Here is a 25,609-nt window from a genome sequence, read left to right on the forward strand (position 1 = left end):
AATTCTATATAAATTTATATATGTTATATCTTCTTCAGTAAGCTGTATCAGTATTTAAATAAATATTATATTTTCTATCTTATTGTATGTTAAGTATCGAAATAAAAATATTACCAATAAATTTTAATATTGCTACTTGGAATTTCTCTAGATTTTTTCTAGAACTTAGATGCTGATGTTTCATAAGATCTTCACCTTTTTTTTTTTTTCTTTTTAATTAATTAAAAGACGAATACACAAAAATGATTAATAATGAAGAAAATATTTCTAAATAATTTATTATATTTTCTAATACTACAATTTGATTGTAACAAATCAATTGTATATACATATACGGATTAATCTAAACAGTTGTAAATCGATATCGTGAAATCTATACTTTCGTTAGTTTTCGTTATCTAGTTTTCGTTAATATCAAACTGCTATTCATGCAGTTAATATCAAAAACTATTTTCAAAAAAGAAAATGGCCAGGTGCAAGAAATATAAAGGAATATTTTATTAATCAATATGTTTATTATTATTATTACTATTATTGTTATTATTATTATTGTTATTATCATTGTTATTATTATTATTGTTATTATTATTATACTCGTAATTTTAATAAATAAACGCTTTAGAACAGCTTTATTAAAATTACTAACCATTGCAAAAAGTGTAAGAACTAAGAACAAGCCGTGGGAAACTTTCACAATATATACGATGTAATTGTCATTTGCGTGATGTAAGTTCGCAACCACATTTGCGGGATAGTGTAAAACCATGGACATTGTAGAACCTACCGCAGTGTAAAGTTTATACAATTTCAAATAATTCCAACAAATACTACGACAGTTCGATTTGCATTTAATGCTACATCTTTATGAAGTAGTATAATCAATTATATTCTTCTTTTACGCAATTTTAAACTAAATCTACTAATTACATCGAAGAAATTGCCATTATATCTTGTAGTAATGGCAAATAATGGTATAATAATTGTTTATCGCAACGTAATCGTCAATAAAAACATCACGGATCATGGTTGCTTATAGAAATGTAATCGTGTTTTAGAGGATAATAAAAGCGAAGGTTCGGCTGAAATCGAGGGTGAGAATGAGAATGATGAAAATGAAGAAGCGGAAAAGATTCTTATCATAGATCCTGATAGCGATGTTCGTTTTTATTATTCCTTTACTATTAACTTCATCAATAATAACTTGAAAGTTTATAATGACATAATTCTTATATATATATATAATTATTTCATTAATGTTCTAGGAATTAGATTTCAATCATTCGAGACTAACAAAATTAGAAAATTTGGAACCATTGAGGAAGATACATAGATTGTGTTTTACGTGGAATCTGATAAAGAAAATTGAGAACCTTGATACACTTACAACTTTGGTCGAGTTAGAATTAAGAGATAATCAGATTGTTGTTATAGAAAACTTAGATGCTCTTGTAAATTTGAAGTATGTTACTACATTCCGTATAAGTAAAATAAAAGATACATTTTCTTTTAGTAAATATAATAAATAGTAAATTTATCAGAATAATATCCCAAATTTCTTGGACATAAGCAAATATTATATTTTCAGACTTTTAGATTTATCTTTTAATCGTATTAAAAAGATAGAAGGATTGGACAACCTATTGAATTTACAAAAGTTATACCTATCATCAAATAAGATTCAGTGCATTGAGAATCTGTCACATCTAAAGAACCTTACAATCCTCGAGTTAGGTGATAACAAAATAAGGGAAATAATTAATCTTGAAGCGCTTGAAAATTTAACAAGTTTGTTCCTTGGTAAAAATAAAATAGCAAAGATAGAAAATTTGGGCTGTTTACAAAATCTTCAGTTATTAAGTCTTCAAAGCAATCGCATTATAGAAATAGAAAATTTAGATGAATTAAAGAATCTTGATCAGTTGTATTTATCTGAAAATGGAATAACATGCATCCGAGGATTATCAAATTGTACAAAAGTGACAACTTTTGATCTAGCAAATAATAAAATAAAAAAGATTGAAAACATTGAACATCTTGAAGATTTAGAAGAGTTCTGGGTAAGAATACGATTAAGGGCTGTATATGCGTATTTAAATATTATTCGATACTTAATGTATTTTCCAGATAAACAACAATGAAATCGAGGATTGGACAACTGTAGAAAATTTAGCAGTTAATAAGAAATTACAGACAGTGTATTTAGAGCATAATCCTATTGCCAAAGATCCAAATTACAGAAGAAAAATTAAACTGTTGCTGCCATGGCTTGTCCAATTAGATGCAACACTTTGCAGATAGATAATATTGTTCTGCAAAGTAGACCTCTTTGACAATTATTGAAACTGTACCTATTGATACTGTTGCCTATCTCCTTCTAGTATTACTTTAAAAAATTATGTATGTACGATTCTATCAACAAGAAGTATGAAATAATTATGTCCTTCTAACTAGAAATGCATTCCTTTTTTTACATTTTATTAGCAATTTTGTTGATATCACATTGTTAAACGACTGAAATTTGTCATTGCTTTCAACAAGAAAATAATATAAATGCTCAAGGACAATTGTTTTCATAATTTGTACAAAAGCTTTCGAAGTAAAAATTTGGGAATAGCATCTTCTTTATACTTTCATATGATTTATACACTGTAAATATTTTTCCTATTTTACTTAAATTGTGGGTACACTGACCTGTTTTATAACATTTAATATTTTGAGGAACTTCTCTATATTGTTCTCTTATTATTGAGAAAACTTTATATATCTTGATACAATAATTTTTAAAAATTGTATGGAACTTTAATTGAAAGATGTTCAATATATTTATACGAGAATAGTAGCATAAGCAATAGAGGGAATTATTGAACATTAATTGTGTGAAGACATTGTTGAAACTAAATTGTTTTAAAACCACGTACAATTTCTACTTGTAATATATTCGTAACAGAATACTCAATGTATTTATTTCATATTTCAGTGTATTGTAAAGTACATGACATCTGCAGAATCTTTACCACATAAGAAAACCAATTACATTCTCATTTGATTAACATTTTGTGCAACATACAGTACAGGATGAAAATAAGTGGATAATGTAGGAGAAATAGGTATCAATGACGTTTCATTTCATATGGATTCTTTGCACAGAAATATAAACGTTAATTTCAATTATTTACCAAATAATGTAGTCCGATTAAACCTCATTGATAGTTCTACCATCTGTCCATTTATTTTTGTCCCCAGCTGTATACCCTTTCATTAAATAACATAACATCTTGTACCGTAATTTTATGCTTATTGATATATACATGTGAAATATATTGAAATTATGTAAATATGTATTTATTAAGTGACTTACATTCATAAACATTATTATTATTTCCATCAAAAGTCTTGATCATCGTGCAATTTTTACTTGAATAACTATAGAACAAATCATTGCAACATTTATTGAAAATTATTTTACTGAATTTATGGACGGTACATTTCTAAGAACTTTTGCAATAATTAAAATGATTTTACATTTAAAAAACTTGTGATCATGTACAGTTACATAGAATAAATTAAATATTTAAAGAACAGAAAATTTTGCTAATTTTTATGAATCGTTACACTCTGGTATATGTATAAATATGATACACTAATGGTTCCATTAAAAACTAAGTATGTATAAAACTAAGATATTGTTATTTAATTATTGTATTTAAATTTTCATTGTACGCTCATACATTCACTATACACATAATTTGAAATATATATATTTGAGTGATAATTACAAATAGTGATAATTTTGGATGTCCACGAATCTCAGTTTAGTTATTAACATTTAAGATATAATATATGCAAAAGAAATGCGATATATTAATTTTGATTACATCATGTTTCTTACCCATATTATTACATTTATTCCATTCTAGATTTAAAAACTTGTAGAATTTAATTAGTACAACTGTTCCTAAAATTATTATTTTTAATGTAAATATATAAAATGAACTCGAAACTTTATTGCCGGTCCAAATTAAAATTGTAAATTGAATTTTTGTTCTTAAAAAAAGGAATTTTATAATATATTTTCTTATTTTTTTATAATACTGTTAAGATTATTCAGTGGATGGAATTAAATAAATGCGTGAGCAAACTGCAAGGTATTGAAAGTGTATATTTTGTGAATAGTAAATTACAAAATATGTGGTACTATGTAAGCCGATCCAGATCCTCTCTCTAGCAACGTTACCCTGAGACTAAAGACAACTGCCTCAACCAACATCGGACGTGTACCGCTTATGGCCTTTCCTAAACGCATTCTTTTGTCTATGCGCCTTCGAAGACCTTAGGCGGTTGAGAAACCGAAGACCAGATGTTGAGTTTTCTCAGAAGTGACGATCACTTCAACATCCTCCCTAAAACTCTACATCGGTCTATACAATTATCTCTTTGTAAATATTCGAAGCTTAATTTCGTCAATACCTTTCTCTTTATTATTCAAATTAATTTATTACTCAAAATACTACAAGAAGACTTAACAGATCATGTAGAGTTTAAAGTGTTACTAACGAGGGAGATAGGTGTTCTGGGAATTCCCGTGGTAAGATAATTCCTTTCAGCGACGCGGTGTGTTTTCCCAATTCCCAATAGCGGCGCTCCAATCGAGTTGTAAATATTAGAGTCAGCTGTGGTACACCATTTTTCAAGTTTCAGTTTCAGTTTCCATCGTGCAGCGTGCAACTCTACTCTATTATGTAAATTTACATTTATGTAACTAACATTTTTTTGTATGACATGAAATATTGTATACTTACGATATACGATTGAATTGAAAGTTCAACATGAAAGACAACGATATTTTCGTTCTTGCGAGACAGGCAGACGAATAGAGATGTCGCTGTTTCTGTGTGAGACATTCATAACATATCGAGCATGCGCAAAACACGAAACTTTTTTCTTTCAATATTGATTTTTCACGACTTAATTTTGGAATGATTACTTCTATGCTTTCGGCACAACCATTTCTAGTATTAGCCGTGCTGAATAAAATTGCAATACTACACCGGAAGCCATATTTTGTATTAGAGGAGACAGAACCGACTCTAAAGTCGACTGTTGCTATGATGTATATGGATACCGGACACTCGCATTGTTGCCATTTTTTCTTTAGCAGGCTAGTACTATAATCGGCCGCGCTTTCAGTATATGACTATTCAGGCCTGTTTATATGACTGTTGCTAGAACTGTGTAAATATATGACCATGGTTCAATTACGGAACGATAACCGGACGATTTGTTAACAATATCAGGGAGTTCCCTCAGTTTCATACGAAAAACTATCCCTCGACTTTTCACGAACTAAAAGTTGCAAAAGAGGAATATTACTCATCGTCTTTGAGATTGTTATTATTTTTGGTAAGTTGTACTCATTTTATATGTACGATTATAATTTTTAAGTATTTTGACTTTGTTCAAAAATATATTATTTTTTAAGACTTTTCTTATCATCTAAGTTATGGAGACGGATGTAAAGGAGTTTATACCCAGACCTTATCAGGTTGATCTATTTGAAACTGCATGTAAAGAAAATGTTATTATTTATTTACCAACGGGAGCTGGGAAAACATTTATTGCTGTTATGCTTATTAAAGAATTAAGCGCGGATATACGACGGTATGAGTCATAAATTACACATTTTTTTCAGTTATTGTTATATAGTATATAATTATATTTTTACCTTATCAATATTTAAACATTGTGCTATGAATTTTATATTTAGGCCTTATGCTGAAGGTGGTAAACATACCGTATTTATAGTGAACACGGTGCCCTTGGTCATACAACAAAGTGATTATATTAAAAGATTAACTGGTTTGTCCTGTGGAACACTCAGTAGCGAGGATGGAGTTGATTATTGGCATGGCAAAGAATGGATTGAACATCTAAACCAACATGAGGTAATGGAAGTTAATTATAACTTAGAAATATTGTTACAAATATTATTTTTATATTTTTATAACATTATACGAATATATGAATTATAATATGAATTACATATTTAGTAAAATCTTAAAGAATGCTGTATTATAGGTTTTAGTAATGACATCACAAGTCTTAGTAAATGCACTTTGTCATGGATATATGTTCTTGAATAGAATAAACCTGATTATTTTCGATGAATGTCACAGAGCAGTAAATGATCATCCTATGCGACAAATTATGCAACTCTTTCAAAATTGTCCTAAAGAGGAGCAACCAAGAGTATTAGGACTTTCAGCATCATTGTTAAATGCTAATGTGAAGCTGGAAAAAGTACAATCAGTTATGCAGGTAAATTTTACATAATCACATTAATGAAAAAATTTATTTTATTATTTTTCACTATACTATTTTACTATAGTCTTTGGAAGTTACATTTAACGCAAGAATAGCTACTGCAACTCTATCTGATAAAAGTTATTATGCATCACCAAATGAAGAAATTGTTCAATATAACCCAAATATTATAAACAATGTTCAGTGGTGTATAAATAATATTACTAAGGAAGTAGATTCAATCCTAAGTTGCATAGTGTTAAAAGATAATCTGAAGTATAATGAATCAAGTGCAGAATTTAGACCAAGAACTACTAGTAAAAAGCTGAGTGGCATATTAAAAAACATTGACTACCATTTTCTACGTACAGGTATTGTATATATAGTGCCAGGATAGATGGTACATTCAAGAGCAAGAGGTTATTCTATATGCAAAACTAAGTCGAGGAGAAAATAAAGATTTTTGCCCCTTTTGTTTGTAGGTCTTGTTTTCAGAATAATTGAATTTGTATTTCATCAAGTATATTTACATTCAGCTAACGTATGAATTTTGAAACTTAATTTTCTCAAAGACAAGATCTCAAACAAAAAAGATATTTTTGTCAACCATGCATTAGAATAATCTCCTGTGCATCTTAGGATATGTTGTATGCATACAAAGTAGGATGCAGAATAATTTACAAAATTAATTATAAATAAATTTATATGTATTCTTCTCTAGTTTAGCGAATTTTATTTTTATATAGGAACCTACGGCGCGAGCAAATGTGCTTTACTTCATTTGATTCAATTAGAATATTTAAAAAAAAGTATAGATGATGTGGTATGTAAATATTAAACATAAAGATATATTGAATTTTGTTCGTTTATACTGTGTAATGTAATATGTAATATTTAGGAAACATTATACATCTTGGAATATCTTATAACAAAAGTAATTAACTGTAGAAAATCATTGGAAGATGAAATGAAAGGGAGTTCAGAAAAAGAGAGAATTTACAAGTGAGTTACTTCTATTTATGTTTATTGTATAATTCGTTAATATTATTTTGAAACAATATTATGGAATTTCAGTTATTCATCTGATCAAATTCTAAAACTTCTCGCAGTACTAAAGGACTTTTATTATAACAGATTAAATGATCAGGTATTTTGCTGTATTATTTTCGTACAACGTCGATTCACTGCAAAAATATTATATCAGATATTAAAGGTAAAAAGTAATTTTTATGTTTATAATTTATATAAATTTATCTCTTTCTCATTATTTTGTAATTTCTGTTATTTTAGAGTATATCCATGCATGACTCGGAATATAAATTCTTGCATCCAGAGTTTGTGGTAGGTGTGTCCTGTAATCAAGAATTGTTATCTGTATCAGAACGGAATAAGGAGGTTTTGCTCAGGTACAATATTTTATAATAATACAATCCACTATATACATGCTTATTTATTCAATCTTAATATAAAAGTCAGCGGATGCATTAATACATCAATATTCCTTTCTCCTTTTCTTTTTTTTTTCTTTTTTTTTTTTTCTTTTTTCTTTTCTAGATTTAGAGATGGTTTGCTAAATTGCATTGTTGCGACAGATGTTATAGATGAAGGTATAGATGTGCCGAAATGTTCATTAATCGTAAGATACGATTTGCCAATGGATGTAAGAACATATATTCAAAGCAAAGGGAGAGCACGGCATGCATATAGTCGATATGTAGTATTGCTACAAAAAGATGACATACAGTATATACGACGACATAATGAATACAAAAAGATAGAACAACACTTGAAACAGGTGCCATTTTCTTAAATTTTATTGCTTGTCGCATATATTTTCATACCGATTTTCTGCTAAATATCGGTAATGTTAATAACAATCAATGATAGTCGAATGTATAAGCGTAAAAAAAAAGAATCCTTTTTGCTGTTGATAATGATTATTGGTAAACAAAATAAAATCCTGGTCATGGATAATGGTTAATAGCTTGTTATACGGGGCATGACTCTGTGTGTACGTACGTACACACACACAAATTTACTCACTTTTTGTCTTCTAACTAGCTTCTAGTAGATAAAGCTGATGAGCGTAATGTACCAACTGAAAATGAAATACAAAGTGAATTATATCAACATGACATAAAATCATATCAGGTAATTTGTGATGATGGACAAGTATGTTGTGTAACAGAACAGATGGCAATTAATATAATAAATCAATACTGTACATCTTTATTGAAATCAAAATTTGCGTGTTTATCACCTATTTGGACTTTACATAAAATCCCAAATAGTAATTTGCTAATGTATCAGGTATTAAAGGTTGAAATGTTTAAAATCTTTTTTTCTCTTATGCAATGATTGTAATTTCCTTAAATATGTTTTAGGTTTCTCTTACATTACCATCTATATCTCCATTCAGAACTACCATTCTTGGTGATCCTATGTTTTCTATCAGTAGTGCAAAGAGATCTGCTGCTATGAAGATGTGTATAGAATTACATAAAATCGGAGAATTATCTAATAATTTAAAGCCAGTTACAATAGAAACACTTCAAAAGGACCTAAGTTATTTATTTCCAAATTGGGTTGATGAAGCTGAATCAGAAAAAAGTTCAGTAGGAACATACAAGAAAAAGCGACATCATCAGTTACAGGTAAGCTAAAACAAAAATTTATTATTTCATTGATCAAAATGTAGTAAATGTTGTTACTAAAAACCACCATTTATATGGTATAGTTTCCATTAGCTCTCTATGGTGCATTTCCTCTTCCTCAAGAAACAGTGTATCTTCACATACTTCATACCACGCCTAACTATCCTGTACCACATCATGATAATCGCTATTTGACATTCTATAATTTGTTACATAATAGTGCAGGTTTTGGTATACTTTCTGCAAAACAAATGCCAGAGGTATAAATTTCGATTTATTTTATAATCTTCATAACAAACATTTTATACACTTATAGATTTACTTATACATTTTATACTCTTATTGTAGATACCTTCTTTTCCAATTTTTATGCGTGTTGGTGAATTAAGTATTGATGTGAAAGTAAATTACGCAGAAATGATTTTAACTGAAGAAGAAGTTATATATTTAAAAAGGTTTCATACTTTAATATTTAGCGATATCGTACCAGTTATAAAAACCTTTATGGTATTCGATAATTGCAATCGTGATAATTGCTTTTTAATTGTGCCAGGTAAATAAAATTTATGATTAAACGGGAACAGATTGGAAACCTTCGATTTCCGGAATTGCCGCTAGGTGTTCCTTTATTTATTATTATCATTGCCATTCCGAAAGCTTTTCAGTCTGCACTATGCACTAAAATAATATTTCTCTATAGATAATAAAGATATATTTATGTATTCTCTTTCTTACTATATAAGATATCATAAATATTAGACATTTTTTAATATCTTCTATTTTAGTGCTATTTTAAGATATAATTTTTTAGTTAACGAAGACTGGAACATAAATTGGCAAGTAGTAAAGCAGTATAATTCTATTGAATGTATATCACCACCAATTCCATTCCGTTTCAACAGTTCTGATTACGAACTAGCACTGGTTAAACCTAACTATAGAGCTGCGGACACATATATTGTTACCCAAGTATGTTATGACATCACGCCCAATTCATGTTTTCCAACTGATCACTTTTCGACATATATTCATTATTATAAAGAAAAACACAGATTGGTAATAAGCAATTTAGAGCAGCCAATGTTAGAAGTAAAATCAATATCAAAGGCAATAGATTATATAATGCCTAGGTAATACATAAATCTTTATATACATATTTTAAATGAAACTAAATTCATAATTAAATTGTACTTTTCTATACAGAGATAAGAGTACTGAATCGAAGAAAGAGCATTTAGTTCCAGAATTATGCAGTAGAATTAATTTTCCAGCCCTATATTGGCTCAAAGCAACAACTTTACCATCTATATTGCACAGAGTCTCACAGCTCTTAATTGCAGAAGATCTAAGATACATTATTGCTGAAGAAAGTGATTTAGGAACGTTATCAAATAATAAGAAATGGCCTCCATTAGTAATAACTAACGAAGAAAGAGAAGACTCATTTGAGCCTTTATCAGAAATTTCTACTACAGAAAATATTGATAATTTACATCCAGAATCAATTTCAAATGGATCAGAAACAGATGGTTCGTGTAGATATATACATATATATATATATATATGTATATATCCATATATATGATATCCCCTATACCTAATATAGTTTTTAGATACAATCATTGCATGTCATAAAACATTAAGCTTACAAATTTCTTTAAATTGAAAGCTAGAACCTAGAGTCCATATCCTTAAAACGTAGCTACCTAATCTATGGGAACAACATTCCTATGGTTTTAGATCGCTATTCAGTTTCCCTACTAGTTACTCGAAACTCTACTATGCACACATCTCCCACACTGATCTACCTCCTAGTAAATTTTTCATCTTTTCTCTAATTCTGCATCTCTTCTCTTACTCTTTCGTAAATTCCCTCACAGAGCATGAAATGCAGCAAGGATCTTCTTCATCTAGATTATACATTCGACACTTTTGGTTCTCTTCCTCTTTATGTTGTATTGCACTAACATTCCCATAAGAAAATCGTACCCATTGTTGTCTTACTGCCCATCCAACTTTGCTTTCGACTCTTACCTCTTTCAAGCTTAACCTGTAATCACTGCAATATCCTGACCTGTCGACTTTACTTCAAATCCTCCTGAATGTTCCGCTCTGTCCTTCTCATATTCCATTTTTTTAATTTACTTCCCAGATCCTTATACTCATCTTCGAATGTTGACAACTTGCCTACTACCCCATCCCTAACCTCGTCGAAAGTTCCTCATGGTTTCTTACCCTAGTCAGAGGAACTGTTGTTACTTATATTTCTCATTTCTTGCTTAAGGCAAATCCTGGGCCACCTGATTTCTCCCATCCTTACTGTGGTCAAGATGTATCTATTGACCCTTCTCCTGGCTTGTATGCCCGATCTTGTACTGTTTGGTCCTAACCTTCATATTTGATTCGGGGTATTTCTGTTTAATCCTATTGCCATTTTAACGTACATACTCTGCACTCTCTCAGTGTACTCTATTATTTGCCAACATATTCAAAAAGTGTATTTTTTCCCATGAGCTAATTTTTGCCCGTTTCCACATATCCGAAATAGCGTTGACAGCTTTCTGCTCTTTACTTGCCTGTGATCTTACATTCCGTCTGAAGTAATTGCCTGTCAAGAATCAAACGCCTAGATACTTCTAGTAGTCCGTCAATATTAATTCTTTGCTCATGAACTCTCATCTCTCTTCTCTAGCCCTCCTTCCTCTCTTGAACAACATCACTTTCGTCTTCTTTGCGTTCACTTCAAGATAGTTTTTCATTACGTATCTTCCCAGCGATCTGAACAACTACCTGAGACTGTGACTCCCTTGTTGCGAATTACGACCGCTACCACATCATTCGCAAACTTCAACGCAATCATCTTCTGCCCTACAAATACCGCTCCTCCCTCGCTATTCCTCGACCAATAGACTAATCCACTTGCAAATCTTCTAAGAACGACGAAGATAATAGAGGACGATTGGAGCATTTCTGCCTGATTTCTGTGCATGACTCAAAACCATCTGTTAGGCCCGCAACTGGCAATCCTCTGTTTGTCGTTTTCCTGTATATCTCCTTGATCATAAAAAAATATTTCTCCATTTACCCCTATTCTGATCAGCTTATGTAGTAAAAGATGTTTATCTACCGAATGCCGCTTTAAATTCGTCGAATACCGCGTAGCCTTTCCTTCGTCTTTTATATGCAGGATGTTCCATCAAACTGTGCCACCTTTAATTATTCTCTCATTTGTCCCGATACAGAATAGTATTTCGAGAGAAAGTTAATCGTATGTCAAGGGGGAAATTAGGTCTGAAACATTTTTTTCGTATCGTGGCCAATACGAGTAGAAAAGAGTAATTAAGGGTTACAGAGCTAGGTGGGATACCCTGTGTATATATATTGTTAATTTATTTTTACTTTAAAAATAGTTCGTCTATGTAGACTATATATTTTTATACATTAATGAAATGTTATTATCTATTTTCATATAATATGAAATACAGAGTTATATCACTATCCATGGTCAAAACATCAAGAGCAACCAGATTTGGACAAGAATATCGAAGAAATGCAACTAATTGAAATAGAACACTATTGTCAATTTATGAATGAAACACAGGATCAAAATAGTAGTTCAATTGTAATATTCTATATCTTTTATATACATACTATACATAGGTTTCATTTTATATTTCTAAAAATTTGAGCAACATTTGTATAATACTGACATCTAACATTTATTTATAATATTCATAAAATTTATTATTTCACAGAAAAATGACAAAATTACTTTTCTGAATAAACCATCAGTACCAGTACCGGTTTTGCAAATCTTGTCATTAAAATGTTCGTACGGCCCCGGTCCTGGTCAGATCGTGTATGTAAGTATATTCTTAATTGTTTTTATTTTAATTGTAATCAGTTAATTTAGTCTGTTTATGAAAACAAATTTTTATAGGCATTAACTAAAACAGGACATGATGCGTTCAATTTAGAACGATTAGAAACTTTAGGAGATTCATATTTGAAATTTATTACATCGTTATTTTTATACAATGAGTTTCCAAAACATGGTGAAGGTTATTTAACCGCATTGAAAGGAAAAATTATTGGCAATCGTAATCTTTATTATTGCGGAGTCAAGAAAAACATTCCGGGATGTGTGAAAGTTGACAGTTTTATACCTTCGAGTAATTTTATTGCTCCAGCTTATACAGTATATAGGCAAATTCAAGATGTGTTATTATATGCAAAGGTTTGTATTATTTGAATATTCCAAAACTAAATCATACACGCAGCAAATTATGTAATAATATAGATGATGTAAACTTAACAATAGTAAGTTGTAAAATTTAACGAAGTAAATTGATCAAATTTATTGAAAAAACAAATTCTGTGTAAGGTGTCACCAAATGTTTTATATGAAATTGAAATACCTCGAAATGAGCAATTAAGTGGACGTATAAGCGAAGCCACGAAAAGTGCAATACAAACAAAAATATTAGATTGGGAAACGGCAAAGTCACAAACTGGTATGGAACATTATCTTGGAATACAAACAGTTTCTGATAAAACAGTAGCAGATTGTGTAGAAGCATTGATTGGTGTATATCTTAGAGTAAGTACAAAACAAAGTTTTATAATATTGTAATAATTTTTTTTTAATACGAATATTTTCATTTTTATAGAGTATGGGTATTAAAGATACTTTAATGTTATTACAATGGTTTCAAATTTTACCATATAAAATTGATGCTAATGAATTATTGTTTGGCACCCCTCAGAATCCAATAATTTCTGAAGGGAACATAAATCATTTAATGCCTTGGGCTTCCAATATAGAAACAAAGCTTGGATACAGATTTAATAATAGAGGGTATTTATTGCAGGTAATTAAGTTTTAGTTAGTATTATTAGTAACAATTACTTAACATTTTACAACAACTGAATATTTCATTTTTGACGGATTGTTATATCAAGTTCTTTAATACTAAGATCTAGTTTGGCAACATAGTTTAACTAAAAAATATAACTTTCAAGTAAAACAGTTAAATGTTTTAGGCCTTTACGCATCCTTCATATACACCGAATAATATGACTGAATGTTATCAAAGATTAGAATTTCTTGGTGATGCAATACTTGGTAACAGAATGTTTATGATCTTTAAACCTTATTTTGAATGTTTATTAATCAATAAAATATTAAATGAATATGCTTGACTTAACGTATAATTTCAGACTTCCTAATTACAAACTATATCTATGAAAGTTGTGGGAATTTAAACCCTGGTGCATTAACAGATCTAAGATCTGCTCTTGTTAATAATATTACTTTTGCATGCTTGACTGTAAGACATGGTTTACATATTGCTTTACTATCTTATGCTCCACAATTAAACAATATTATTGAACGATTTGTGAAATTTCAAGAAGAAAGAAATTATGCTGTGAATGACGAGGTATTTTACATTAATAAAGGAAACGTTGAATACATTTTGAATTATTTAAAAATATATATGTAAATATATTTCTATATTTGTATATAATATATTCTATATTTATAGCTTCTATGGATTTTATTAGAAGAAGACGAATGTAATATGGCTGAACATGTAGACGTTCCTAAAGTTCTAGGAGATATATTTGAATCTGTAATAGGGGCAATATATTTGGATTGCAATAAAAATCTTACAGCAGTATGGAATATTGTATATTCCATTATGCATAAAGAAATCGGTGCGTATTTATTATTATGAAAATAACAATAGTTTTATAATAATATTAAAATTTTTAATAAATATTATTACTTGTGATAATGTATAATTTTTATTTAGACGAATTCAGCAAAAATATTCCAAAACAACCAATTCGTGTTTTATATGAAACTCACGGCGCACGCCCACAATTCCTGTGAGTATTATTAGTAACAATTAATATTTCATCTTTGTTAAAATTACTTAACAGTTATATATTTTCCCCAGGAAATCATCTATTATTGATAATACGAATATTGTCATGGTTCCTTTAAAAGTAAATATTGCTGGGAAAGCAAGACATTTTTATGGGTTCGGTGCTAATAAGAAACAAGCGAAGTGTGCTGCTGCAAAGCAAGCTTTAAAAAGTTTCTTGTCTAAGAAATAGGATAATAGTAAGAATATCATAAGACATTTTTTCATGTTCACTGATGGTTTTACCTACTCATGTTACTTTCCTTCTTCCATTTTCTTCTATCTGCAATAAATAATGTAATAGTAATACAATAAATAGGATAATAAAAAAAATAATCGATATTGTCTATTTACTTATTAGTCATATTAGATTTACGTGCAGTGTTTGTTGTTTTCGTTCTTCTGTTAAATTCAATATACGTAAATAATATCATATTCAAAATATTATTCATGATTGAAACATTTTTATGTTATTAAATCTTTTTACTAAAAAAGCAAAATTATAGTATAACTTTAGACTTTAGAAAAGTTTTTAATAATGAAACAAATATTTATGTTACATAACATTTATTTGACATTAGTTAAATACAAAGTAATAGTAAAGTAATCATAATAATCATATAAAACAAAAATTGGTCTCTAAAATCATTATCGTGATCTTGTTTCCTCCTTCCACCTCCCATGCTACTCGTCGGTCCACCGTGAGTCGAGTCCAAGGCCGTATTAAGGGGAGAGAGAGAGAGAGAGGGAGAAAGGGGCAGATACGACCCAGGTCTGGGTTATTTTTGCACGATAGCGTTACACAAAAAATCCTAAGCAATCAATCAAAGCGCCTTACTGCGGTTAAATTGAACAATATTCATCGGTCGCTAAAAGCCTCACCCCTTTCATAGGAGTTCCCAGACGTGTGTGTACGATCGTGGCCCAATCGACACGGTCTTATAAAGTCTCGATATCTGCTACGTAGAATCGTCCGAAAATTGAGTTGTGAAATATCAACATGTATGACATCAAAGTTCTTCTTCTTGCATGACGGACAGAGATTAGTAAAGTGTGTCAGTCTCTGTCTGAGACAATTATAGCATGTCCCGCAAGAACAAGGACTTCGATGTCTTCCATGTTAACTTCTCGCGACTCAATTTTTAGAGGGTTTCTTCTATGCTTTCTGTATAATATATAAGTATCGAGACATATTTATTGCGTTGGCGACTAAGCGATTGCGGACTTTTTGTCATTACCACCTAATGATGCCAACCCAATATATATCTGTAGATTGGACCACAGTCTGTACATCAGAACACATCCAAATCGTCCGAAGTTTCAGAAGCAACTCCTTGAGCTCGAATATTTCATCGATATTACCGAGGATCGATCTTCTTCTTCCTATGCCGTCACGGTTCACTCTGGCTACGGCATTCCACACTGTGACTGTCACATGCTTGCAACATATCGTAGCCCTACCGTTAATTGTTTAAATATTTGCAATAAAGGAAACTATTGCTGTTAGAAAAAGCGCGTTTCATGAAAGTCGTTGTACACATATCCAAAGAAATTGCATATTTTGTAACCAACATTTGAACAAGCGCTAACCGAAACACCACAATTCCAATACATATGCTGCACCACGTGATCAAGTCCAAGAAGCGGTTTCACGCGGGCATATATAAAAACCTATAAAGTTAGGGGGCTGCCCTGTTTAGTTTCACTGCAGATCAATAATATAACGATAACGACTTTGCCGACCGTTCACTAAAAACGTTGATCTCATGGTGTCACTAGTAGCGGCAACTTGAAAACATTATGCTTTTATACAACTAATAAGATTGCTTTTTCAAAAAATACTCCATAATTTTCTGAGTGAAGTAAATGTGAGTTGCTTCCTTGATCTATTAAAATAATTACCACGTGCATCTGTATACAACCATCGATTCAAATCATACTTCAATTATGCATAATTGAACATACTTAAAATGGCGTCGAAGTAAATCGTACGCTATGCACAAATTTTATACATGCATAATTTTTAAAACAGATTTCTTCGCTTTAAAATTTGTATTTCTGAATTTTACTCAAAAACTACTTGAAAACTATCTTACCATATAAGATACCATATATAGGTTATAAATTCGGTGTGCTTAAAAAAGCTCAAAAAGAATCATTTTATCGACAAAATCAAAATAAACATTCAAATATATGTAAACACTTGTACAACATACCAAAATACAAAATATTGTAAATTTAGACAATATTTATTGGTGAGGTGCTATAATTGTTACATCTTTACTTCAAATTAATCAGGGCAATGTATAAGTACAAATTCAGTACAACTGTACAAAGAAGCAAAAGTATGTATATTAAAAAGAGAAACATATGTACAATCAAAATAATAAATTAAATCAAATCCAACTTCTATAAACATTAAATAAATAGGCTTTCACTCTAATCGCAAGTATATGCTATTAAACATAATCTTTTAAATTGTTTACTTCTTAATAGTTGCTGTATTTAATTTAATCAAATATTTACCTCGCTCTGAATTTTGAAATCCTTTTGAATTCTTTGAAATTCTTCGAAATTCTTGAATGCTTTGAATTAGCTTAGCTGAAACATTCTCTCTCAAAGAAAATCGTTCGAACTTCATTGTGTGATAATCAAAATACAAAAATCAAAGCAAAATTTATAAAATTAATTACAAATCAATCGCCATTATAGCTGATACATACATACATACATATTTTGACCTATTCAAAATGATACGATCTATGTATTTTAAGAACTATCATTTTGTATCTTGCATTTAAATAAATTTGACATTTTCATAAATATCACGTTGTTCGAATTTGGTGAGTTCTCATGTCGACATGGTAACAAAACAAACGTAATATTTACAAAGCGATTGGATGCACGGTGTGAAATGAAATCCTCGGTCAAGCTCTGAAACCATCATATATCATGTATTAAAATATTTCTTTATCTTCACCAGATTGTATCCTGCATTTCTATGTCACTGAAAAGTTCCGATATTTCCAATAGAAATGTAATCATAGTTGTTAAAATGATGCAGTCACAGTTGCACAGTGTACAATAGCATATATGCGACAAAAGTAAACTCGACTTCTGATTGGTAAAAGCGGTATAAACGCAAAACGCGATTGGCCGGCATGATAATCTAGGTTATAGCTAGTGAAGCACGCATGAATTTAGTGTGACGTCACCGTCCGTACTCGCAATCGGCCATTTTGTGAGTGTGTGCTGGATCGGGATATTTGTGTTAAGAAGCTTTTCCAGTAAAACCGAATGATTTAGTTTACGGGACGGACTCGCTTTACTTTTATTACATGTGCTAAGAGTGCGGGCTATCCGTAGACTTCATACGTAGATTTGTACGATGGAGGAAAAGGCGTCGTTGAAGGAACTCGATCAGTGGATAGAACAATTAAATAACTGCCAACAACTAACAGAAAGCCAAGTAAAATCTCTGTGCGAGAAGGTACACATACACTTTTCCCTGATCCATAAAAAATTATCACCACGTCGATTCTTTCAGTGTATCTTCTTTATTGAGATATCTCTTGTTTGGCTCACAGTTAATTTTGTTACGTTGTTTTACGTTCGTTTATTCGTATTCTACTGATCACCACCGAGAGCATAATTTGACGTGTCATTACAAATTTCATTACAATATATTTGAATATGTTTTATATACAGAAATAATATTATCGATAGTGTATTTCGCAATTTCGACAAATTCAGTCTTGATAAATATTATTTAAAATTACGATCAGACGCAGCAAAAACCACCGTGTTCATTGCTATTTGGATTTACACTGCAACTTGTTCAAACCAAGCAAGCTTGCCGAATCAACCCACGATTCTATTTTTACTTCCCGAATGAGATCTCTTGCAGCATGTAAAGAGCACTTTAATTTTCATGCTTCAACGCTCGAAACACCTGTGATATGTCGAGATTTTCTTATTTGATTGTATTCGTCTTCGAGATGTTTGTATATGTAATACTTGCTCATACATAATGCTTAAAAGATGTTTAATCATTATGCTTGGAAACTTTTAATAATAACTATTTGAAATACGAACAATATGTATTGTTATAGACAAGAAAATATCATATTTATCTGTGTATTTGCAAATTAATATTAATATAGAATATTTATAGATTATAAATTTGCTTCATATGTTATAATAAATAAATAATTTGCTATAAATGTTTTCCTATATGGAAGAAAATAAAAAGTATAAGTTGTATGCTTATACTATCATTTCTTAATCAGCTGTATTATCTAATCTATTATATTATCACTATTATTCCTAAATATATTTTTATTATCTTTTATTTAAATTATATTAATGTTATTACTAGGCCGTGGAATTTTATGCATTTATGGGAATTCTTAAAATGCAATAGTATCCAGAATGCATGTAATATGTAAAAATATAAAAAATATTTGAAGTAGTCAATAGTAAAGTATAATTAGTAGGAAAAATAAATCCCTATTTAGGTTTCACTTTGTTGACTATTAGCATTAAATATTTGTAGTTTATTAATTCATTGTATTACTATTCTTGTATTACTAATTTGTTCTATATGTTAATGGAACTTAACAGTAATGTAAAAATTAATCTCTTATTGGAAATTTGCAATATTTTGAAAAATGTCTTTGTTTTATTTGTTGTAAATAAACTCTTGTCTGTATGTCCGTCTGTCTGTCGGATCGTCTTTCTGACTGTCTGACCGTGTATATATGTCTCTCTCTCTCTCTCTCTCTCTCTCTCTCTCTCTCTCTCTCTCTCTCACTTTATATAAAAGTATTCAAAAAAGAGAACTCATTGTAATATTTGAAATGTAAAACAGATTTTTATATATCTGGATTCCATTTCTTTAACACATTCGAAGCAAATGACTCACATGTGCATCATCTGAGTTCTAGCTAAGGAACCCGAATGATACATCTATGAGTTTTTATATGCCTTGGTGTCAATATGTCAATTGCATTCAAAAAATTATGAATTTGCATAAATATTTTCAGTCTAGTTATAAATCTGTTTCATTAACTCATTGAGGACCAAGCAGTGAAATAATGTCTAAATGTTATTTAAATGCAACATTAGCACAAAATCCAAATTAAGTAAGTTATTGTTTGTAAGTTAAAAAAAATCCATTGAAATAATAGGTATATCACAGAATCCCATTGTATGAATTGGAAATACAAAAACAATAATTTTAATAAAATTATATATCATGATATATTCCAATTTTTTTAATTTCATAAAATTATAGGATCTATATCAAACAAGAAATAGTAATGAAACAGATATCGAGCAGATTCTTCAAGTTCCTTTTCATAATTGCAACATGGATTCAATAAAATTTAGTAATGTAAATTAAAAGGAAAGGTTGTATGAAATGTTGCATTAACGCAACTTTGACCGTTAATGAGTTAATATTATTGTTATTATAATATTGTAAATGTGGTTGGATAGATAATTGTAAATCATTTCTTTTATTTTCTAAATTAACCAATTATGTATTTGTATATCTTTATATTGCTTTAACATTTTTAGATAATAATAAATAATATCAGGGAATTAATGTATGTTTTATAGGCAAAAGAAATTTTAGCTAAAGAATCTAACGTACAAGAAGTAAAATGTCCTGTAACGGTATGCGGAGATGTACATGGACAATTCCATGATTTAATGGAATTGTTCAGAATAGGAGGCAAGTCTCCAGATACAAATTACCTTTTTATGGGTGACTATGTAGACCGTGGTTATTATTCTGTTGAAACTGTTACCTTACTTGTTGCGCTCAAGGTAAAATTCTTTTAAACAGATATATATGTAAATTGAATATACAGATGTAGAACTGCCTGTTTTCCTTTATATACACAATTTTTCCATTATAATATATGTAAAATTTTGTTTTCATAGGTCAGATATAGAGAAAGAATAACTATTTTAAGAGGTAATCATGAATCAAGGCAAATCACACAGGTATATGGGTTTTATGATGAATGTTTACGTAAATATGGCAATGCTAATGTATGGAAGTTCTTCACGGATCTATTTGATTATTTACCATTAACTGCTCTGGTAGATGGTCAAATATTTTGTTTGCATGGTGGTTTATCACCATCAATCGATACTTTAGATCATATACGTGCTCTAGACCGTCTTCAAGAAGTACCACACGAAGTCAGTATTTATAGTTGACTTTCTAAATTTGTAAAGGAAGAATGGAAGATATGTAAAATATTATTCATATTACTTTAGGGACCCATGTGTGATCTTCTGTGGTCAGATCCAGATGATAGAGGAGGATGGGGTATTTCTCCTCGTGGAGCAGGGTATACTTTCGGACAAGATATTTCAGAAACTTTTAATCATTCTAATGGCCTGACATTAGTATCACGAGCACATCAATTAGTTATGGAGGGTTATAATTGGTATATTTATTGGAATTGTTTACTTATGATTTAATTTGTACTGTATTTGTGTATGAATATTATGGTATTATTATCATAAAATTTTGTATCCTATACATATATATATTTTTCATTACAGGTGTCATGATCGCAATGTTGTAACTATATTCTCAGCCCCCAATTACTGCTATCGTTGTGGAAATCAAGCTGCAATTATGGAATTAGATGATGCTTTAAAATATTCATTGTAAGTATAATTATTTTATATTAAATGAAATAATTCGTAAGTAAAAATATTGATGTGAATTATTTTTTATTCATTTTCGTACAATGTTTTGTATTTTATCTCTACAGCCTTCAATTTGATCCAGCTCCAAGGCGCGGTGAGCCACATGTTACTAGGCGGACACCAGATTATTTCTTGTAAACAATCAAAACCCCTGAGTTATCTATTAAGGTAGGGGTACAGAAATGATTCAGGCTTCATAGCAATGTCACTGAACATAATTTATGATAGAACATCAGTAAAGTGTGAGGCTGCAGCTATCCTTACACATTGCATTATAGTCTCAAGTATTATATCATGACTCTTTGTGGTGTCTTGTTGAGAGATGGCACACAACTGAGTATTTTGCGTGTGTCCCACACCATTCATGTAGACACAACATTAAATGTATACAAATAGAAAAAAAAAAGAAAAAAACAAACAATAATGTACACACGTACCAATTAAAATTCACGTATCACATTGAGTTCTACAACTTTCATTGTATTGCTTGTATTTTTATTATCAAGAAACAAAACAGAAGAAATGAACATAATAAGTAGTGCGAATAAAAAACTGTGCATGGTATTGTTTGAAACCTTGAAGAAATATTAATTTATTGAAAAACTGTTTATACGAGCAAAATTATTTGTTGCGTGTATAATAGAAATAATGTTGTTTAAGGTTTCAAAAAGTGTACCAAAATAATAATAGTTTATATTTAAGAGAGTGTCACATAATTGCTAGTGTGAATGGAGCATGAAATGTTCCACTTGAAGGAAATATACAAAGGGTTGATGCAACAGTAAATTTGGCATATACAAATCGTGCCATATAAACAATTGAATAAATTCTCTAGTGAATTTTGTTAATGATTGTAACATAGCATTATACATATTAATTAATCACAATCGTCGCAGTCAATAATTTTGCTTATAGTATTGACGTTGTTTTATTAAGTAAATCAAAATATAATTTGTATAAGTCTTATTTTTATAATTATCTTACAAAATAATTTAGTGCAAGTCCATCAGTCATGTTTATTCCATAGCATTTATTTTATTTTAGTTACGCACATTGCTGTTTTTATTTTTCAAACCTGCTTGCCTAAATGTAATTTTTAAATATTAATATTAAATACAAATGTCGTCGGTTATCTCATGTTTTATAATTTAAGGTTTAAAAAAACTTTTGCATCAATCCTGTCAAGACTTCCTAAGTGAAACACACACTTTATACTGAATGAATTCATGCATTCACAATCATTAAATTGAAAGTTAATTGCTTATGAACCTACCGACAACTTTTTTACTAATTAATAGATATAAAATAATGCTTCTGGTAAATAAACATGTGTAATGCAAGTTTAATGAATTTAATGTGTTGTCAAATCATTCATACTCGTCAATACACAAGCATTGTATACATGAGCATTGAATGTATTCACGGAATACATAATTCATAGAATTAAACATGTAATTTGAACATATGCATAATGAAACGATACAGTAGTAACAATAAAGAGAGAAAAAAAAAACGAAAAATGTATAGGTGCACACTATAGCAATTTACTAAGACTGTAAATGTAAAAGAAAATAGCACAGAAACCATAACATTGTGGATACAGTAACTTTTGCTGCATTGATGCAGGGCTAAGCATTTTTCCATTTTTGTTTTATATATTATATATTACACGTATTTTCTGGGTTATAAAAGAAATAAAGGTAAAATTTCCTATATATAGAAAAAAAATTATGGTATTATATAACAACAGATGAAACAGATTGAGTTAATTAAAAATACGTCTTTTAGTAAAATCAATAATAGATTAGAGCTTGTATAGTTAATTTTGTATTTGCTCTATTTATTTTCTTTTTGAAGTATTTCACATAAGACATAAATTTCAATATCAAATAAACTCTTATATGTTATTAATCCTTAAAGATTCAATACTTCAAAACATTATTATTTCTTTATTTGTCAAATTTTACTTTAGATAATGTGATAAAAACACTTATTTTTAAGTGTAAAAGTCATAAATCCGATTATTTCTGTTTCACTTTAATTTTGGTATTGAATGTCAATATTTTATGTACTTACATGCAGATTTTTACAAAGTGATCATAGATTAAACTAAGCTAAAAATGAATATGCTTTTATCAAAAGCTGATTGATCACCGATGCACACGCAGAAGTTCAAATTAAAGCAAAACGCTTCAAACTTATCTGTTATGTATATAAATTCAGGGCAAAATAATCAGTTTATAGCTGTATATAATTATTATATATCACATACAGACTACATTGTATATATCAATTTGAAGTAATATCTTTTACAATATTTTTTGGAATATTTTATATCAATCATAAAAAATACTTCAAGCAATTGCGAGTTATGTGTGTGCACTTGGTTTTTATCTTTCAGCATGCGTCCCTGATTTTAGACTTTGTGTATCTTGAACACATTAAGTTACAAATTTTAAACTGGCTTGCTGAAGCAAAGTAAACAGTATGCCTTGAACTGATATTATGTCGTCTCATTATAAACAGAAGCTAGATAAATAAAGAAATGTTATCATATTTAGAGAGTCTTATATCATTTTTACACATTGAACTACTGTAACGCAAGACATGATATGAGCAAAACTAATTACTGGTCTTAAGACTAATACATAAATAATTATTCGCATGTATTTTAACATATAAAAACTTTAAAAGTGAATTTCTATAGAAATAGGTAAATTTTTATGATTAAAGTCATATTTATAAATTACATAATCCTAGTGATATTTTAAGTACATGTACAAAAGAACATTTATTACAAGACACTCAATTGAAAAATAAATATTTCAAGTTAAAGCAGCAATAAGCAAAATTATTTATTAAAGTGCATAGTTCACTTACTAAAAGTATTCAAATGTATTACTGATAATGAGACATTAAGTTTAAAGTATGACAAATTGCTATACAGAGCGTTCTAAAATTAATTAGCATATAATTCATACAGTGTATTCAGGAAATTAAATAAATAAAAAGGATTCATACATAAATCTACACTCAAAATTGTTTTCTTAATACACTACACGTCCTGTCTTGAAGAAAGTTTTATCAAGATATTTAATTGAAGGGAAACAATATTTGTAGTGATTTCTAGATATTTTAATCACGCTTTATACATATCTACTTAATTCGAACAGTGTAACAAAAAACATTTTTTCTTGTTTCAAGGTAATTTTTGATGAAGCATGTTAAAAAGTTATGACATAAAAATTGATTGGATAAAATTGTATAATAATACATCACTGTGGAATTATTAATTGAGAAATTAGTCAACAATGATAGTCATTGTTATCAGTTATTATTCATGTGAAATTAATTTACCAAACGAATAAATATTTAAAATTTTACATGAACTTTCTTATCTTCTTAATTTCTTGAATATATTGTATTGTTTTAGCATCAAGATTTTGAAACATCTTATCTTTTTTTTTTTTTTTTTGTACATTACCAATTAATTTAAATTACACTTCTTACAATTTTTTAAATAATTTATTTTTTCCTCACTCACAATTGAAAAGGAATTAACTAAGAGGTGTAAATTGAAGGTTGTAGTTTCAAGAAAGATAATTTATTTATAAATTCGAAATTACAATTATCATTTTGTTCTTTAATTATCATTACATGTATCCTTTACATTAATAACCATTTATTATGTACAGCGAGTTTATGGTAAATCCTAAATTGAATCATAATTTACTATGAATAAAAATATGCTATTATATAACAATCTTTGGTCTACAATTTTTAAATATGGTAACATTGTACAAAAAGTGTTATTAAAATTTTTATTAATTATGTATATATATAAGATATTACTAATTATATGAAATATAATGCAATCTTTTTTCATGTAATCAAAACAGTCATTTGCAAAACGAATATGAAAATAATAATTACATATATAAACAAAAGAATAGTTTTTCACATATAATGTATCCTTGTTATAACCAAGTGCTT

General features: G+C 29.2%; 4 protein-coding genes and 1 long non-coding RNA gene across 8 annotated transcripts in view; 3 read left to right on the plus strand and 2 right to left on the minus strand.

Annotated features, from left to right (window-relative positions):
- The window catches only part of LOC132909520 (endoribonuclease Dicer-like), a 43,040-nt gene extending 27,820 nt beyond the window's left edge, over positions 1-15,220 (plus strand). Inside the window, exons 1-26 of one of the 3 annotated variants that reach the window (XM_060964393.1) lie at positions 5,222-5,400; positions 5,480-5,658; positions 5,765-5,942; positions 6,076-6,315; positions 6,386-6,671; positions 7,047-7,123; positions 7,199-7,302; positions 7,375-7,513; positions 7,591-7,706; positions 7,855-8,095; positions 8,362-8,610; positions 8,685-8,954; positions 9,038-9,214; positions 9,303-9,507; positions 9,766-10,084; positions 10,158-10,483; positions 12,440-12,576; positions 12,710-12,817; positions 12,895-13,191; positions 13,339-13,554; positions 13,625-13,825; positions 13,998-14,079; positions 14,175-14,395; positions 14,501-14,672; positions 14,771-14,846; positions 14,918-15,220. In XM_060964393.1, the coding sequence (XP_060820376.1) occupies positions 5,501-5,658; positions 5,765-5,942; positions 6,076-6,315; positions 6,386-6,671; positions 7,047-7,123; positions 7,199-7,302; positions 7,375-7,513; positions 7,591-7,706; positions 7,855-8,095; positions 8,362-8,610; positions 8,685-8,954; positions 9,038-9,214; positions 9,303-9,507; positions 9,766-10,084; positions 10,158-10,483; positions 12,440-12,576; positions 12,710-12,817; positions 12,895-13,191; positions 13,339-13,554; positions 13,625-13,825; positions 13,998-14,079; positions 14,175-14,395; positions 14,501-14,672; positions 14,771-14,846; positions 14,918-15,077 (4,755 nt within the window). In that variant the 5' untranslated portion in view covers positions 5,222-5,400; positions 5,480-5,500 and the 3' untranslated portion in view covers positions 15,078-15,220. Of the gene's footprint in view, positions 1-5,221; positions 5,401-5,450; positions 5,659-5,764; positions 5,943-6,075; positions 6,316-6,385; positions 6,672-7,046; positions 7,124-7,198; positions 7,303-7,374; positions 7,514-7,590; positions 7,707-7,854; positions 8,096-8,361; positions 8,611-8,684; positions 8,955-9,037; positions 9,215-9,302; positions 9,508-9,765; positions 10,085-10,157; positions 10,484-12,439; positions 12,577-12,709; positions 12,818-12,894; positions 13,192-13,338; positions 13,555-13,624; positions 13,826-13,997; positions 14,080-14,174; positions 14,396-14,500; positions 14,673-14,770; positions 14,847-14,917 lie in introns of those variants that run through there. The other 2 variants (XM_060964392.1, XM_060964394.1) reach the window with 2 other exon arrangements.
- Positions 597-3,335, plus strand: LOC132909560 (protein phosphatase 1 regulatory subunit 7). Of its 2 annotated transcripts, XM_060964472.1 has the most exons (5): positions 598-971; positions 1,056-1,156; positions 1,263-1,459; positions 1,586-2,057; positions 2,125-3,335. In XM_060964472.1, the coding sequence occupies exons 1-5, from the start codon at positions 959-961 to the stop codon at positions 2,296-2,298; spliced, it is 957 nt and encodes a 318-aa protein (XP_060820455.1). In that variant the 5' UTR covers positions 598-958; the 3' UTR covers positions 2,299-3,335. The 2 variants fall into 2 exon arrangements, with proteins under 2 accessions (XP_060820456.1, XP_060820455.1); XM_060964473.1 differs by lacking the exon at positions 1,056-1,156 and having other exon boundaries at positions 597-971.
- On the minus strand, positions 4,147-5,374 carry LOC132909493 (uncharacterized). The gene is made up of 4 exons (XM_060964351.1): positions 5,316-5,374; positions 4,800-5,180; positions 4,555-4,732; positions 4,147-4,408 (listed from the first exon to the last, which is right to left on the minus strand). Exons 1-4 carry the CDS (start codon positions 5,372-5,374, stop codon positions 4,331-4,333), a joined length of 696 nt encoding a protein of 231 aa, XP_060820334.1. The 3' UTR covers positions 4,147-4,330.
- Positions 15,221-15,434: 214 nt separating the features above from the next.
- LOC132909590 (uncharacterized) lies at positions 15,435-17,194 on the minus strand. Its single transcript, XR_009658560.1, has 2 exons — positions 16,308-17,194; positions 15,435-16,267 (listed from the first exon to the last, which is right to left on the minus strand). It is a non-coding gene; the product is annotated as an uncharacterized LOC132909590 (long non-coding RNA).
- An 888-nt stretch (positions 17,195-18,082) lies between these two features.
- LOC132909564 (serine/threonine-protein phosphatase 2A catalytic subunit alpha isoform) lies at positions 18,083-24,176 on the plus strand. Its single transcript, XM_060964478.1, has 6 exons — positions 18,083-18,374; positions 20,507-20,716; positions 20,834-21,097; positions 21,176-21,348; positions 21,467-21,574; positions 21,682-24,176. The coding sequence occupies exons 1-6, from the start codon at positions 18,273-18,275 to the stop codon at positions 21,752-21,754; spliced, it is 930 nt and encodes a 309-aa protein (XP_060820461.1). The 5' UTR covers positions 18,083-18,272; the 3' UTR covers positions 21,755-24,176.
- The last annotated feature ends 1,433 nt before the right edge of the window (positions 24,177-25,609 follow it).

This window comes from Bombus pascuorum, chromosome 8 (genome assembly GCF_905332965.1).
Source record: "Bombus pascuorum chromosome 8, iyBomPasc1.1, whole genome shotgun sequence".
NCBI lineage: Eukaryota > Metazoa > Arthropoda > Insecta > Hymenoptera > Apidae > Bombus > Bombus pascuorum.